Source organism: Ornithodoros turicata, chromosome 1 (genome assembly GCF_037126465.1).
Source record: "Ornithodoros turicata isolate Travis chromosome 1, ASM3712646v1, whole genome shotgun sequence".
Lineage (NCBI taxonomy): Eukaryota > Metazoa > Arthropoda > Arachnida > Ixodida > Argasidae > Ornithodoros > Ornithodoros turicata.
The window spans coordinates 41,161,230-41,173,764 of NC_088201.1; the positions used below are offsets into that span (position 1 = coordinate 41,161,230).

General features: G+C 46.5%; 2 protein-coding genes across 2 annotated transcripts in view; both read right to left on the reverse strand.

Moving 5' to 3' along the window:
* Nucleotides 1–12,535, reverse strand: part of LOC135378076 (hepatocyte nuclear factor 4-gamma-like) — a 161,718-nt gene that overhangs the window by 81,396 nt on the left and 67,787 nt on the right. The gene's annotated exons all lie outside the window — the stretch shown is intronic.
* Nucleotides 11,119–12,384, reverse strand: LOC135398484 (cleavage and polyadenylation specificity factor subunit 4-like). Its single transcript, XM_064629887.1, has one exon. The coding sequence runs from the start codon at nucleotides 12,231–12,233 to the stop codon at nucleotides 11,376–11,378; it is 858 nt and encodes a 285-aa protein (XP_064485957.1). The 5' UTR covers nucleotides 12,234–12,384; the 3' UTR covers nucleotides 11,119–11,375.

Here is a 12,535-nt window from a genome sequence, read left to right on the forward strand (position 1 = left end):
AAACCGAGACCACGCGCGTCAGGAACGCAGGAAAGACAACCCCCTTCGACGTCGGCTTTTCTGGGTCGCTAGCAGTTTATCTAACCAGCGCTGGCTTCAATCAACTCCATGGCCCTCCGATATAAAACGTGTGTGTGGGGGGTGGGGGGGTCTCCTCCCTGCCCTCCCGACGCGCGTGATTTCGGTTGATTGGCATGGAAAAATCTGGCGATGCCCTCAAGATTGGCGTCAGCAGCTGCTGGCGCTAATCTCGAAGCCAACATTGATGCAAAGCCCTGTCTTGGACAGCGCTCCACAGATAAGGTGGACTTCGTTCTTTCAGAGCACGTTTGAGGGCGCTTCAATCGGAGCGAAGGCACATTGTCACGTGGTATTTTTGACATTCCGCGTGCTTTCTGTTTAGGCCACAGTGGATGTGTGCGCCGATGCAGTTGTTTTTTTCTGCGACAGCGTTGGGTCTATTTCGATCCAGCGACGGGAATCGGCGTGGCCGACGTCATTGGCGGCGGCGCGCTAACCACAACCGCGCTATTCAAATGATATCTAGTGAAATCCCTGTGGGCCTTGTGATAGCGTTGGGTTTAGTTTCTTTCCTCGTAGGAAAACATGCGAAACTACCCATTAGTGAAGGAATGCTAAAAAATAAGCGAGCTAGTGTCATACATCCCGAAAGAAAAAATCCGAGAATAGGAACAAGGAAGACGCACTTGAACAAGCACTTTAGCCGTCCTAAGGCCAATTACCCTCCCCCCCCCCCCCTCCAACAGCCCCAGTAAAAAGTTTTAAACGCTGCAGTGAAAATTCTTTCAGCTATCTCTTTATTACCCAACCATATGAGCTTCCAGGACCCCCGTCGTCTGGTGCTCCATCTGAGAAAAGCACCCGACTCTATTCGTGTGCGTCTCTTTTGTTCCCAGTCTCGGGTTGTCTCGAGTATTTTTTTTTCTTTCTTTGTATCTTATTCAGTAGTGGTCTCTAGCCAGCGATGACTATATCAACTATGCAAAACAGACAAAATAGGCAATGAAGCGCACGGGACACTACTCACTAGAATTCACATAAATACGTTGCATCTGAATGCATGCGAACGCTTTGCTCCTGTGGGACCCCACAACCGCAACCACCATTGCCTATGCAATCACACTTGATGTTGAAAAACGGCTCCGCAAGAAAATATCGCATTCGTAGTTCATCAGCAAAATTCCCGAAGTATAGATTCAGACGCGGATGTAGACATACACGTGGACGTAGATATAGATTTAGATATAAACGTGCCCGTATATTTACATGTGAACGTAGACAGACGTGGACGATTAGATTTAGACGTAGGTATAGACGTAGACTTTATTTAGACTTAACATTTTGGCAAGTTGTTTGAGGGTGTTAGGGATGCGTGTGTGTTAGTGGGAGGTTGCTGGGAAGATCCCTGTTCTGAAGGAACCCTCAAATTACTTCCAGGAAGGCCGGGGCAGAGACAAGCATTGACCAAAACATTGCTGTCATTTCACGTTCACCTAGAAGCCAGGTCTAATGACCAGCCAGGTGTTTAATGATGGAGGCAGACTCTGTGAAAACCTCACGCAGTCCTGGACCTCCACGGGAAGAAGGTACGTACAAGCACTCTGGTTGAACGAAGATCAGGACGACAGCCTAGACACGTCTATTCTCGAGCACCACCACCACCACCACCTGTGCATGTCAATGTCCCTGACTTGACTTCCAGAAAATCGGCTACAACAATTGTTGTTCTTCGCCAACTCACTCTGAGCCTGCTTCATCGCGATGAAGGCAGAATTAAAATCTTTACTGATGGCTCATCGGCACAGACCGGCTCTACCTGTGCCTTCGTAATCCCTGAGCTGTCGATTGAACGAAGCGCTAGGCTGTCGCACCCGACGTCGGCTGCTGCGGCCGAGCTGCATTCCATTCTTATGGTGCTTTCCTTCATTGTGTCCCGTCAACCACACATGCACTGGACCATATACAGTGACTCTAAAACCGCCCTCCAAGCTCTGCGGTGCACCATGAGCTCGAGCTCCCTCGCTCCACTGGTGTGTGACGTCCTCAGGGAGTATTCGTGTGCTGTCACACAGACACATAACATCACCTTGCAGTGGATCCCAGGTCATTGTGGCGTCCCTGGGAATGAGGCTGCCGACCTACTTACGAGACGGGTTCATGTGGCACGTGGCGTACCGACGCACCCTACGTATTTTACCCAAGCGGACGCGAAACAAGCAATTGGTACTCTTATGAGACGTCTGTGCAGTGAACACTGGCGCAGCAGTGTCCCTTCTACGTCGTTCCTGCGCAAGGTGGACCCAGATCTCCGATTTTATATGCCGTCAGCGCTTCCTCGACCCATCACGTCGCTCATCTAGCACGTGCATCTAGCATCTAGCATCTGGCACGTTGAGGCTTCGCCTCAACGTGCCATACAGTGGACGACTTTTGTTTAAGCTCGGCATGGTCCCGTCCCCCAACTGCGGTCTGTGTGATGTAGTTGAGGACGTGGATCGACTGCCCGAGGTACAGTGCACACCGTTGTACCCTTATGTCGTCCCTGTCCCGCCTGGATAATCGGCCATACTCCACCGAAAAGGTTCTTAGGTGCTGGCCAGCAAATCAGCTCATACCTGCCATGCGCGCCCTTGTCCAATTTCTCGTCTCGACGGACCTCTCTGACAGATTGTGACGCTGTTTGTTTTTGTGCATTGAGATTTCGCTTTTGGTGCCAAGCTAGGTGGTGATGTTCTCATTTATTCTGTTTCCATTCTGTAGCAAAGCGTTGAGTTTTGTGTAATTTCCCTTTCTTTCCCCTTTCTTTCCCTTTCTTAATAACGCGTCCTGGAGTAGCCAGTCCCGAGTGACTCGAGACTAACATCTCCATTTTTTTCTTTTAAAAATCAATCAATCAATCGATCTATTCTCGAGGGAGTTGTGGCGGAGTCTACGAAATGATATAGGATCATAAGGTTCTAAGACCACACTGGAATTATGACCGCCGACTTCATGAGGGTTTTAGGACTTTACCTGCGATTAACCGCGGTAGAACTCAAAGGCCAGCCGCTCCGTCAGAAGACAGATGTCTGCATTAGTTCCTAACTAGCACTTACGCTAAGTCAAATATAACCCTCGATCTCGAAGCAAGACGTCTGGGTTGCAGACAAGGTTCCCGGACCTGAGGTAAAAATCATGATGACTACCTCATCATGCACGAAGGGGACTGGGAGGCCCGGCTTCTCGTTCTGGTTGAACACCACTGTAGAGCGTCTGGACAGACATAAAAGCATACAATTTGTAAAGAGATAGGCAGAGAGGCAAGGTTTCCTCAACGCACTGCCGAGCCTCCTGCCTAACGACAGCTCGCATTCTAGACTAATCAAGTATGGGATGACCTCGGTGATCAGGTTGTAAAATCCTGCTGTCGTACTATTCCAGCAGCTATCAATTCCAATTAGAGATACCTTGAAGTGCATACGCGGAAGAGGTTTACGAGAAGCATCTACCGAGAGGTAAAAAGAACAAAAGAGTGCTCATTCCTTTTTTTTTCTTCTTCTTTATCACATCACCATATCACCATCATCACAAAAGAGAGCTCAGAGGAACCACCAAGTAAGCCCGGTGTAACTCCCTACGCATCCCACGGATCTGCTTCTCCGCCTAGTACCTGGACAGTACTCACTGACAGCAAAGAGGCCCTATGTATCCTGGTATCTTACTCTGTCAAGATCGTCTGCGACGTGCAGGTGCATTCCATGATCCTCGTAATGTACAATAAGCTCCTGTCCTCGGTCCACACTGTGTGGTTTCAATGGGTTCCCAGCCATGTCGGCCTCCACGGAAATATCCGCGCTGACGCCGCAGCGAAACGTGCCCATGTGTTAGAGCCGATTGGTGGATACACATCTCGACATCCGCCTGCCATCTTCAGCTACGCCAATTCTTTACTGTCAGCACAAAGTTGTTTGTCAAGGACGTAGCCAGGACCAACCCCTTCTTGGGGTCCATTGACCAAACGATGGAGCATACTATCTGCAGTCGTGTCTCAAGGAGGGAAGAATCTGAATAGCAAGCCTGCGTCCCGTTTGACTAACCTTTCCCCTTTTTTTCCTTTGTTCTAATAAATATACCCCCCCCCCCCCCATCGGCTCCGGCTCAACGTCGCCCGTACTCCGTCACTGCTGTTCAAAAGGGACAAGCAAGTCACCCCCTATGTTCTACTGACAGTCATTCGACACCTTCTTCGAAGAAAAAGGAAGGTCTTGAAAGGGTGACAGTCAGGATCCTGACTGTCGCCCTTTCAAGACCTTCCGCGACACGCTCCAGTCTCGCCTGACCAGCCTCGGATACTCCAACTAGAGCCCTGCGCGGATGATATTTTTGGCATCCGCATCCGACCCGCATCCGCAGCATACACAACAGTTTACAGCCGCATCCGATCCGCTGAGCAAAACGCACCACCGCATCCGATCCGCAAAATCTGCACGTTTCGAAGGACGCGTAAAGACCGCCGGAAGCATGTTGGTATAATTTCGGATGCCTCCATGCTGTCACGGAAGGACTCACGACGACAAGCAAAGGTAAACCTGGTAAACCTTTCAACAAACGCGATACGGAGAGACTTCTGGAATGTGTCAAACGCTACCTCGTCGGTGCTCGCGCGGTTCGAGACGCCAGAATGCCTCCTCTACCGTCTTGGCCGTGCATGGTCAAAGGTGAACCCGAGCATGCGCTCGCTGTCGGCGCGCAATACAAATAAATTGCTGGTGGAAAAATTACAGCACGCGGTATATCCGCATCCTATCCGCACACCGCAGAAAGTGCTAAATTTTCATCCGAATCCGCAAGTATCTTGCGGATATCAGCTTCAATCCGCGGATGGTGCAGGGCTCTAACTCCAACATCTCTCTTGCAACATTACTTGGCACACGGAGCAGTGGTGTAACCGCGGCGCTTCTCCACTACCTGCGTGATACCAGTCTCCTCATCAGCCTGTGACATCGTGAGTGGGACGGCGGAAGACCTCTGACTTCTGATTTCTGACCCCACATCGCCTGGCTCTGACTTCCCCAGGAACTTGGCTACGCACTAAGGAATTATTTACCAAGGAATAGCAAGCCGTCCTTTCTGGCATCTTGTCTGGCTGGCCCACACACACACACACACACAAAATACGAAAGGTGGTAGCGGAACATTGTGTAAACGTGATCTTCAATAGTACAGCATGGGACAAAGGCTTACGGAGCACCGGGGTGTCGCATTTCTCCATTGGAGCGACACCCTAACAGAAGACAGGAGGCACACACATACTGAGAGGTGGATAAAATAGCCGGTCGTCCGTTTCTTATTTGATCTATTCCTGCTAGCTATCAGGGGGCCGCTCCGATGAAGAAATACGCCAGTGTGTAAACTTTTGTGCCAAGCTGTACAAACAAACTTTTCGAGCTCCCCTAGAGGATAAACAACCACGAAGAAACACAAGACCACCTCAACCGAACACGCTAATTCTACCAGAATAAAATCTCCCAGTTCCTGGTACGGCTGCAAGAGGCGCGGTGTGTCGTCTTTCACAAGGACAAAAGGATAGTGGACGACAGTCGCATCAAAGAAAAGGGTCCTGTTTCCAGGGTTCCAGTTGGTCATACAGGAAGGTGAGGTAACTTCGCCAATCATCCTCCTAGCGTTTACCGTTTGTACAGGGAGCATCCTAATGAAGGCTACTGAGGGATGCTCGCATGTTTTCTGTGGCGAGTTCTTCTGCGGGACTATCCGAATCTCTCGGGACTGCACACCCCTTCCCATTTTCAGTTTGAAGTGCAAGTGGATACGTTTTGATACCAAAACTAATACCGAAGGTGATACCAAAGCTACTGCAGTTTGTACTACAGGTTGTTTCACCAACGTGTCATAAAATTATGTTTAAAAATCTACTTGTCTGAACATTATGGGATCAACGCTATTTATCTCCCGGGTGATTTTGCCATTACTTTCGAGCACTTTTACCATCTCGAGAAATTGAATTTTCCCAACTGAACTCCGAAATTTGCCAAGTCAACCTAATATTTTTTTATTTTATTTTATTTTTACAGAAACGGAAAGCGCATGCAGGATTTACTCCATTCTAGTACACAATGCATTCACTACTATAATGGTAATAGCCGGAAAAAAATTCCCAAAACTGTCCTTTCGCGGCTCGCAAATTGGCGGCCGCGCTCAGATCTCTGAGAGAAGCACGCCTCAGAACATCAGTTTATCTCTTGTTCAACAGGTGCCGCTTGCGTCGATTTCCGTCGTATGAATGTGTGTATGAGTGAGCAAAAATGTAAGAGTGAAAGGAGGGTGACTGAGAGTGAGTGGCTGGTTTGTCGTCCCTTCAGATGACGCACCCCGAAAGTCACTGGAGAGGCGTGTTAGCTTAGCTCAATTGGTAGAGCCCTGGACCGGCAATCCAGAAGATGTGGGTTCGATCCCTACAGCTGGCTAACCTTTTCAGTGACTTTCATCTTTCATAACGATTACAACGCGAAGCTTTCTGAAAGAAGAGAGAGAAGGAAACAGGAAGGGGCGGGTGACCGTTTTCCTTCCGCCGCATCTTGCATTATCTTGGCGCAGAACTGAGCTTGGCCGCCAACTGCACTCTTGGAAAGGACGGTTTTCTTTTCCACCTTTGTAGAAGTGAATGTATTTTGTGGTAAATCCTGCATGCGCTTTCTGTTTCTGTCAAAAAAAGAAAGAAAAAGAAAAATAACGCGAGGATGACTTTGCAAAATTTGAAGTTCTATTGGGAAAATTCAATTTCTCGCGAATTAAATTTGATAAAAGTGCTCTGAAGTCCTGGCAAAATCTCTTCCGAAATAAATAGCGTTGATCATGTTCAAAGGAGTCGATTTTTGGATATGATTTTATGACACGTTACGTGAAACACCCTATATCAGGGTGTCCGCGCTAACTCTGGTTAGATTTTTTTTTTTTTTTCAAAAATGGGGAGTAACCTTTTTTCAATTACATTAATACGCAATTTTCTTGGTAAAGTGGGACACCTTGTGGCCGCACTAGTTACCTCCTAGAGCAGGGGTCGGGAACCTTTGCAATCCTAAGGGCCCCTTTTCATCCCCAGTCGTCGATATTTTTCCAGTGACCGCAGAACATATTTGAAAACATTTCAAAGGAAGTCTAAATTAGCCTGCCGCAATTATTAGAAGGCTGAAAACTCATTTAACTATTACTTTTTAAGCGTAATGTACTGGAAGCTCGCATTTTCCATCGCGTGTTGCATTGACAAGGTGATGGCACGAGAGTACCACAAACACCTTTTGTTAACTTTATCAAGAGCGGGAAAGGCAACACAGAGCGCGCGCTTTTGCCTGAGAAATTCGCTTGCCATGCTACACCCTCTGCTAGGCCAGCCCAATCTTGGATAACCTCTCCTCAAGCCCATAACTAAGATTCCAGGTTTTCCATTTACCCGAAAAAATCCGAAAAAACGAACTCCGGTAAAATTTTAAGCAATTCAAAATTAAAATAAGCCTCGAACAGAGGTCATACTGAGTGGTCTTTTTGAAAGGTCAACTACTTGCAGTGCTGACGACAAGATGGGACGGACGCAAGGAAAGCTGCCCTGCGACTACGTCAATGAGTACCCTGATTTCGAGGAGTTCACATCGTCCTGCGTTCGCGATGCAGAGGTTGTCGTATGTAAGTACTGCTGCATAACAATGAGCACTGCACAGGGAAAGGGTCATTTAGAATTGCGGAACACCTCAGTGTGTGCCGCACGAAATCTATTGTTAAGCTTGTGTTGTAATCGTTGTGAAATCGTTGTAAGCTTGTGTGTTGAAGCAATAAATGCGAGAACTGTTTTTGCGCTGCACAACTGTGCGTGCGTCGTCAAGTTTTCTCCGAATTTCGGATATTAACTGAGCTGTAAATCATACACTCCGAAAAACTCCGTTTAAAAGAAAAACAATAATCTCCGAAAAACATCCTCCGGTAACGCCCAGAAATGAACTCTGAAAACCCGGAACACTACCCATAACCAGCAACTCCTAAGCACCGGAATTTTTGTCGTGCGCTAAGCCGCAACAGCAGCGCAACTGGGCCGCGGGTTCCCGACCCTTGTCCTAGAGCGTTGCCCTCATTAATTTTCACTGATGAATTTTTGAATTACGAAAGATAGAAGTTCGGCCCATTGACAAGATCTGCTCCCTTTCAGGCGCTGATGCCATTGCCGTTTTCAGAAAAAGGGTCGAGTCAATATAGCACGAGGAAATGGATCCAGAAAAACGGTAGATTTGGAGGCCTTTTTTGACACTTCCGCAGAAACGCTTGTGAGATAATAGAAGCAACGCTTGGAGGAGCGACAAAAATGACCTCTACATCCGCGATTTTTCCGGGGCCATTTCCTCGCGCTATATTGAACACATGTTGTCATTGGGCTGAACGTCTATCTTTGGTAATTAAAGAATTTATTAGTGAAAATTAATGAGGGCAACGTTCCAGGAGGTCGTTAGTGCGGCCAGAAGCCGGCAAACTGAACGAAAATATATCGCCATTTATTGAGATTGAAAAGGGCATTTTCTTATGTTAAAAGAATTCTTACCACAGGTAGCGCGGACATCCTGTACAGCTGAACACAAAAAGACACTGGGATTTTGGATATTTGAAAGCGTATTTCAAAGCTTTCATGCACTCTTTGAACAACACTAAATAACAGGTGCGAGTTTTCGACCACCTGGGTTGTACTCTTCGGCCTCGCTATCAGCTACGATAGGATATAAAGACTGACAATGAATGAATAAAAAAAAAAACAGCTAGAGACTTTCCTGCATAAACAAATGTCAGTGGAATTCAGCGCCTTAGAGGGATGGTCACACTTCTTGGTTTCTCCACGATGTACTCAGGCGAGTTTGGCATGGAGTGGAGACCTTACTAGTTATTAGATAGTTTAGACATTAAAGGAGCGGTGAAGGCCTCCTCCATAATTTTTATTGCCATAATTTTGTCTCTTCCATTAATTTTTATTCGTTTGGCTGCGGCGTACACCGCAACGATACCTCGTGCAAGAACAATGATCCTAGCCGGCCGGTTTCGCGTGCGAGGTCTTTGCCCTTTGATGGGCACACCCTCTAGAAGCCTTCAACTCCTGTAGAAGGCCCGAGAGGTACCGACGTCACTTCGTGACGTTGAAAGTCCCCCTCAAGTAGCGCCGCGCATTGTCCTTAGCAGACTTTTTTTTTTTTTTCAGTGAGAAACGAGATCTCGCAAATGCTCCCCACGTTGACGCTACTTCACACCGACCTAATTACGTCACGCCAGGATATCGGGCCAAGCCACCAAGGTCGCAAGGCCGCACGGCTCATGGCTGTGTATTCAGGGCATTTTTTGGTAAATTTAATAACGCACCAACAGCACGACGTACAACGAAAATATTGCGCATGGTGGCTCCCGATAGACTGATGAAGGAAGCAGGGTTTTGAGCACTGCTAAACTGTCACATTGCTCCTTTAAAGTGACCACTGGGGATTTTCCAAGCAACCCCAAAATGCCTACCAAAATAGCCAACATATATGGGTGTCACACAGCCACTATGGGTTAACAACACCCCACCCACCCAAATATCTCCCCCAGATTAAAATCCTGCGCAAACTCAGCATACTGGATCCAAGACTCGGTCTGCTGAATCATCACCAGACAGCTTCCCAGAATAAAGAAATACCCAGCTCAGGTCACTGATGGTGCAAAAACGATGTACAGATCCCAACAAAAGTTTACAGAACACCAGAGCGACGTATTTCTTGATCGGAGCGACACCCTAGCAGTGAACGGGAGTGGACACACTTATTGAGAGCGGCATGGAGTACCCTGTCACCTGTTTGTAAGTCTATCTGCTTCTGTTTGCAGCAACGGTATCGCTCCAATGACTATATAGGTACACCATTCCGGTGTTCCGTAAACTTTTGTCGGGACCTGTACCAGTATTACTGCAGCTGTTGTCAAGAAACGGAACTTGTAAGGTGAAGCTAGGGTATTTGTAAGCTTTTGGTTGTCCGTGGAAGACAAATTTCCACACCTGCACAAACAAGCAGCCAGTGTCCTCTTGCCCTTTTGAACAATCTATGTGTGTGAACTAGCATTCTCTGGGATGGTGTCACCACTGTCTTGCTTTCTCAATGATTGTCGTATCTCAATCTTTCATGATCCTAGGCACCTTCAGGCTTGTGTTGTGCTTGTAATTTTGTGTGTTCCCGCCTCAGGAAGTTAGTTTCCACAAGGTAAGAAGGGTTCTTTTGCTGAACACTTGAAATGACACTGGATTTTACTATATCTCACAGTATGGTGTATTTGCAACCATACTAAAGAGTGATGGCTCCATTATGTAATGGGTTATATCATTCATGTGTGATTAGAAATGTGCGTTACCACAAGTGCTGCTAAAAACATAACCTCCTAGCAGCCAATCTGAGAAAACGTGTCACCATAATGGTGGCCACGTTCAGTTTGTTACTGTACATGTCTTTTAGAGGTAAACGTGTGGTACCACACGATTTGTTCGAACAAAAGACTACCACACTATAAAGCAATGTTGTTGCGACACGGATGTATAGGTAAATGATAAGTATAAGATAAATACAAAAGTAAATAATATGGCGCTCTACAGGTGGTCTATTAGTAAAATGTTACTACACACCGCACCAACAATTATATTAATTTGTGGCTTTATGTCGTGAGACAACTGTGATCGTGAGCGACGCCACAGTGGTCAGTCTGTGGATTAATTTTGCCCACCTAAGGGTCCTTAACAATGTGCACCAACAATAAGATAAACTTTTACAGATGACACTCCTAGTCGACAATATCAATAAAACACACATCAACATCAATGTTTCACAGATACTGCTAATCAGAAATAACAAACAACAAAATTAACCAACAGACCAGACATGCACGGCCAGATGGCAATGAAGGAGAGCAGAATGCTTTGGTATAACAGAGCCCATCAAGCCATGAACATAGCCGAGTCACCCACCAGCTTTCCTCCTAGGTGAAGTGTGATAACACCTACAACATGTTTGCAAGTCACCCTATTTAAAGAACTTATGTATGCAGTCACCACTCTACATTTGAACAATGATTTTATTTGCATTTTTGAATAAGTTTTTTTCACATCTGTTGATCTCCTGATGGAACTGATGCCGACACAATACAATCTGTAGCATTAAATGATATGGTAATGATCATGATTTCTTTACAGTTTATAATTAGTCAATCATTAGCAAAATATGGTTTAACATGCACTTCTCTAATTGCAAAACAATGACATGATGCACGAATAGAAACAGTTGTGCAGGCTTAACAAAGCAGACATGACACACTTATAATGCGCCTGTATTCTGTAGTGCACTGCTGAGAAATGCCAAATGCCCTTTGGGACATTTATTGGCATAATGGCCCTTTTCACCACATTTGTAGCATGTCACTTGATCCAGGGGCCTGAAGCCTCTTTGGCCACCAGTGCTGCCTGTGTTTCCCCCATCATCATGCTGGTCCCGTCTGTGGAGCCCTCCAAAGTGATTTTGGAACTGCATACGTGTGTGCTGTTGTTCTTCCTTCAGTTCAGGTGGCATCTTGTGGCAAGAGATGGCCTTGTGTCCTGCTTCACCACAGTAGTGGCAGACGATGTTAGCCTTTTTAGCTTGCTGAGCAGGATCTTGAACTGGAAGATCAAACTTGGGGTGCATAAATTTACACTCTGGACCTTCGGGACAGAAACCACACAGATAGTTAATGCACATGACGCGTCTTGTATGACGATGACGGCAGTTCGGCCCATGTCGGCAGAAACCTCTGTCGTACCAAGGGCAATCCTTGATTTTGGCTTCTGGGTCGATGTGAAGAAATGGACATTCCTTGTTACTGCAAGCATTAAAGCGTGAATAGAAGTAGCATTCGGGCATCTTTGTCATATCGTATTCGTGTAGAAACTCACACTGGTCCCCCTTCTTACAGAGACCACGGAGCCAATGTTTACATACAACTGTTCGATCCCCTTTGACATGACGAAAAGGGCATGCAGACGCTTTGCTGCAGTTTCCTTGCACGTAAAAGCAGCAGACCGCAGCTCCAGATTTGTCCATACCAGGGAACGGAAGCGGCAATGCACCCAGCTGCTGTTCCAATGCAATTTCCAGTTCAAACACTACATTTCCTACTTTCGCAACAATTTCTTCCATTATTCTTGCGGTGTGTTTGCACTTCCAAAGTATAAATACTTGTGCAAGATGCAGAAGACGTGGACTGTAACGAATAAGAGACTTGTAAAGTTGAAAACAAGCCGCATCAACGCTCAGCCAGCGCCATTTTCTTTTCACAGTCAGGCAGGAAGCGGAAGTACAGTAACGCGGTAAACGCTACAAAATAGCGCAATACCATTACAGAAAGACAGATTATACCATTCACATTGTTTGCTTTAATATTAACATATTAATTTGTATTACATATGCATATATTGGTTTCACTTTTGCACACAAAAGAA

Bases quoted from the DNA above. Each gene is read 5' to 3' on its own strand.
- LOC135398484 (XM_064629887.1), bottom strand. From the start codon at position 12,233: ATGGAAGAAATTGTTGCGAAAGTAGGAAATGTAGTGTTTGAACTGGAA.